This window comes from Psammomys obesus, unplaced genomic scaffold (assembly GCF_907164565.1).
Source record: "Psammomys obesus unplaced genomic scaffold, mPsaObe1.curated_primary_1811, whole genome shotgun sequence".
In the NCBI taxonomy this organism is placed as follows: Eukaryota; Metazoa; Chordata; class Mammalia; order Rodentia; family Muridae; genus Psammomys; species Psammomys obesus.
This window is the reverse complement of record NW_026596155.1, coordinates 987,999-993,086: the sequence shown is the minus strand read 5'-3', so window position 1 is coordinate 993,086 and position 5,088 is coordinate 987,999. Positions and strand designations below refer to the sequence as shown.

Here is a 5,088-nt window from a genome sequence, read left to right as displayed (position 1 = left end):
TGTGTGTGTGTGTGTGTGTGTGTGTGTGTGTGTGTCCCCACCTCTGCAAACCACAATAAGGTCTTTCTTCTGTAAGTTGCATTAGGGCACAGCATTTCATCACAGCAGCAGAAAAGTGTACAGCACACATCAATTTTATCAGTAACCCCTAACCCTTCTCAGGGTCTCTTCCAAGACTGATATAAAGAAATGTATGTGTACGTATGCGTGATCACACCTTCTTGTAATTTACCTTCCGTACATGAGGATTTACCTCCAGAGTAAGACATATTTGGCCAAGCAGCTAGGAGAGTAGCATGTGCGCATAAAATGTCACTGTGTCTACACTTAGGCGTGGGTGCTATGCTTTGTATATGAAAAACACTTTGCAGCCGCGCAGCCCAAGTTTTAGTCTCTGCATCACGGAAGTAGCTGAGCATTTGGAAAAGCTTGAGGCTCTGAGTGTGAGACGGGACGTAAAAAGCTCCAGAGATGGTTTGTAAAGCGATTTGCTTCTGGTTATAAGATCTCACTGAAGTGGCCTTTAAGCATTTTCTGTGAAACACCCACTGCATCACAGTGTCCTGGCTTTATTTTTCATGATCCCCAGATGTATCAGGCTAAAAACATATCACAAGAGCAGCACATGCAAAGCTGGCTTGAAGATGTTAATAGACCGGTTACGGGTGTGCAGAGGGAGTTGATCACCTGCGACCATGAGCAGCCCGTGCAGCACCTGGAAGAGTCCATAGGCCAGCGCGAAGTTAAACAGCTGGACCAGGTCCTCGGCCGTGAAGGACAGCTGCAGCATGGCGATGCACAGCTGGATGTTCTGAGCTCCCGTCTCAATGGAAATTGTCCTGCATCTGGTGGTGAAAAAGATTCAAGAGCTGGAAACCAGCAAAAAAGAACCATCCTTGAGTGTTCCGTTCAAATAACAACAAACAAGCTACAGGCTCAGGCAGTTAGAAGGATTTGTTCATTGATGGTTAGTACTGGGGTCCTCGTGTGCATGGCAAGGGTGCCCTGGGAAGAGGGCCTCAAGAACCCTGGCCGAGGGATAGAGGAGAAAGGACAGGACACACACCAGAGAACCCTGTGCAACAATGGTCAGGGCCAGAAGATGCTATAGAATCTCAGCCAATTGACAGAAGTGGCTCCCGGAAGCATTGGAGAGGCCAGAAGCTGCCGAAATGCAGTGACCAGCATCGGGGAGTGCCGGCAAGGGAAGGCGCAGGCACAGGTGTGAGCGGGAGTGCCATCAAGGAAAGTCGCAGGCACAGACGTGAGCGTGGCTTCCTCAGGAGGCGCATCTTATGCTGCGAGCCAGTCCGTATACGGAAGAGGACTGGAGGAAACGAGAATAGGAAACTGAGTCAGAGGTGTGAAACTGAACAAACTAAAAAACCCCAAAACCTCCAGATGAGAAACAGCTGACAGAAAAGGTGGCTTTCGGTGAAAAGGTTCAATAATAAACTTTCTATTTTTTTTTTTTTTTTTTTTTTTACATCCGCTGGTTTTTTGATTGCAGAAAATGAAATGAATCTTCCTTGAAGCCAAAAATGAGAGAAAAAGGAAGCAGTGGCAGGAGCTGGGGATCGAGCTAAGCATTTGCCTTTGGCACCAGTCTATCAGGAATTTGAAGGCTTCATGCATGAAGTGAGAGGTTGCGGTGCTTGGGCTGGAGCTGGGGTTCCACATGGAGCCAACAGGGTGTGCAGGAAGGAAACTCCTGGATGGCAGGCTCCGTGCCGCGTTGCATTTCTCCTACCATCATGCAAAGCACACTTCCCACAAACTTCCTAGCTCAACCTGGACCATTCACAGAGAAACTGCAATTCCCTCTGGCCTCATCTTTATCTGCCTATGAGACATGAGGAAGCCTGAACAGCTCACAACACCTTGTCATAGGAATTCTTCCTTGCTCTGGAGATTAGTCCCCAATCTGCATCACTCAGCAATCTATGCTCCTAACGACTGACCTTAGAAACAAACCCAGGTTCAAATCCAAACTGAACCACTTTCTACCCCTAGGAACTTGGTTATGTTCCTGACCCTCACAGAAGGACTTGACCGCTGGTGGAATAGTCATAGCCGCCTGTCAGGTTGCAACAAGAAGGAAACCAGATGGATGAGGTAGCGCCTCGCCCAGTGCTTGTGCAATGCCCTATGTTCTCCAGGTGGAATGGGAGCAGCTGAAGAGCACCCTAGGCCTGCCCAGCCCTTAGAATCCAGCCACTTTCCAGCCACTCTCTTGATTTAAAATTAAATCCACTTACTGAAAAACAGGAAATATTCCCAGGAGTGAACCCTGAGATTGTATTGCTTACTGGAAAAAAACCTGTTTCTTGTTGTGGTGTGGCTCAGCCCTAGCACACACCTTCAATCCAAGAGCTTTCTGCTTGAGTAATGTGAGCAGGATTAAATAAAGTCAACCCTAGGTCAAGAGGTGGAGCAAGCAACCAGTTGACAAGAAGTGAACACAGGAAAAAAACCAATAGAGTAAAAAGAAAACAGGAAGATGGAGAGAGAGACACACAGGAAGTAGAAGGGAGGGATGTTGAATGTGAGGGGTTTTTTGAGAATGTGGGGAAGGAGCCTTCCTTCTGGGACATGGCCGAGGAGGAAGGTCAGTTGTGTGCTTTCTCTGCCTCTCTGAGCTAGAAGGCTTTCATCTCAGCATCTGGCTCCCAAGTCTTTGTTGGTAAAGTTGAACGTTTGAGATTTTGCTAAAAACAACACCGAGGAGACACAAAGGAATTGAAATCAGCCTAAACTTCCCCGATGAAAATTGCCCATTTCTTCCAGTATTTTTCCACATTCTTTGTTCTGTTTCCCCTCCCCCACACACACAGTGTAGAAATCAAAATTTTTAAGCTAAAAATTCACTCAGGAGTGTTGTCCGACATCCTGAGATTGATGCTTCCTACCCATCACACGAACGCTTCATAATTAAAGTGTCTATTGTTAGATATTTACATGATTTCCACTTCATAATGGGCCCTGCAATTATATCAGCATCTGTGTGTCTATCTGATAGAGCTAGCTCTAGAACAGATTGCCTCAGAGTGCGGGCACAACACACCTTTAATCCCCTCACTCAAGAGGCTCAGGCAGGTGGACAGAGTTCAAGGCCACCAGCGCTGGTAGCAAGATCCTGTTCTCAAGCAAAGTAAAAGGGCCTCATTAATAACCATAAGCACATATAAGACTCTTGGCACAACACCATATTGGCTCTTAGAAAGTTTACTCCAGCTCCTCTCGTCATTCCCTGTCTTTATTTTATGAGCACGATCATCTCAGGGCATACCTGCCAATGTGGGATGGTATCCATTTAAATGATGTACAATTTTTATAAATGTCTGCACCAATCCAGATGGTAATATTTAAAAAGACAAATTCCCTTTAAGTATTATGCCTAACTAGTAGTTTATTAAAAACCTGGCACAGTGAACAAGGATTTAATCTCCTGAAAGTCACTCAAGTCCTGCGATGATTTCTGTATTGAGCAAGATAAGTTCATTCCTCCCATTGATCCATGGAATTCACACACCACCCTTCTCAGTTTCATAGTTGAGGCAGGCTCTTGCAGTATAGTCCTGGCTGGCCTCGAACCATTCAGAAATCAGCAAGACATACCAAAGCCCTAATCCCAGCTTCATAAATTATAACTCTGTGACAACTAGTTTTACACAAGCTAGAATTATCTGAAGGGAGGGAGTCTCAATTGAGAAAATGCCTCCAGAAGATCTGGCTGTAAGCAAGCCTGTGAGGTATTTTTCAAATTGGTGATTGTGGGAGGGCCCAGCCCGCTGTGGGTGGAGCCATCCCTGGGCTGGTGGCCTGGGTTCTATGAGAGAGCAGGCTAGGCAAGCCATGGGGAGGCAACCAGGAAGCAGCACCCTCCATGGCCTCTGAGTCAGCTCCTGCCTCCAGGTTCCTGCCCCATGTGAGTTCCTGTCCTGGCTTCCTTTGATGATGAACAGTGATGTGGAAGTGTGAGCCAAACAAACCCTTTCTTCTCCAAGTCGGAGTTGGTCAAGGTGTTTCATCACAGCGATAGTAGCCCTGGCTAGGACAAGCCCCATCTGTGTGGCTTTGGCTACCACAAGCTCCTCGCCCTCTTCCTGCTGAGTGTCCTGACCACACGCGCGCCACACACACAAACGAAGGCAGGCACGCACACCTTATGTAGCTTTGGAGCACTTACAGGTTGTGTAACTGTACCTTTGCCAAGACTGGTGGGTGAGGAATGCCAGCAGGAAGCCCATGACATGGCCGACCAAAGGAAAAATGAAACTGATGATCAGGAGAGTGACGTCAGGGAGATTCCATGCCCTTGCCAGGACCACACTGGTAACTGCCACCACCAGAAGGAGAACGCCACCAGCAGCGGCCCCGACCTACAGCAAGGCAACGAGGAGGGCACGTGAGCAACGTGGAGGCTCTTCCGTGATGCTAAGCTCAGCACAGGGTAAAGGTTTAGACAATAGAGTAGACTCCTAGTATTCAGAGGCTGTCCCCTCGAATTCCTGTTAAAGTCGCCTCCCTTCCCTGAGCGCTGGGAGTGTGCCCCCACAATGCCCGGCGAGTTCCTGAAATCACATACGGTGGGTGCTGAATCCCACAGGTCCTGCTCCGGCTGAGCAGGCAAAACGATGGCGAAGCAGATCAACAACTAAGAGTAAGATAACACATGAGTTGTCCCCGAGCAGGCGCAGTGTGAAATGGTGCAAAGCCTATCCAAACTTAGTACATGTGAGTAAGAAATAAATAATAGAAATAATGCAAGGTGTCCAGATCAGCTACCTTGGTACATCCTAGTTTCCTCTCGCTTACTGTGATAAACCACCCTAACCAAAAGCAACACAGGAGAGAGAAGAGCTTATTTGGCTCACACCTCTAGGTCCTAGGCCATTACTGAAGGAAGTCAGGGCAAGAACTGGGGACAGGAATCACAGAAAAACGCTGCTTGCTAGCTTGCTCTCAGCCTCATGCTTAGCTAGCTTTCTTTCCTTTCCTTTTTAAATGCATATTTGTAAATATACATTATGTGTGTGTGTGTGTGTGTATATATATATATATATATATATATATATATATATATAT

At 47.1% G+C, this 5,088-nt stretch overlaps 1 protein-coding gene across 1 annotated transcript in view; it reads right to left on the bottom strand.

The window, feature by feature from the left end:
• Window positions 1–5,088, bottom strand: part of Slc10a6 (solute carrier family 10 member 6) — a 20,145-nt gene that overhangs the window by 1,540 nt on the left and 13,517 nt on the right. The window contains exons 4-5 of the mRNA XM_055594582.1: window positions 4,207–4,382; window positions 688–845 (exon numbers count right to left, since the gene is read on the bottom strand). Coding sequence (XP_055450557.1) covers window positions 688–845; window positions 4,207–4,382 — 334 coding nt within the window. The remainder of the gene's footprint in view (window positions 1–687; window positions 846–4,206; window positions 4,383–5,088) is intronic.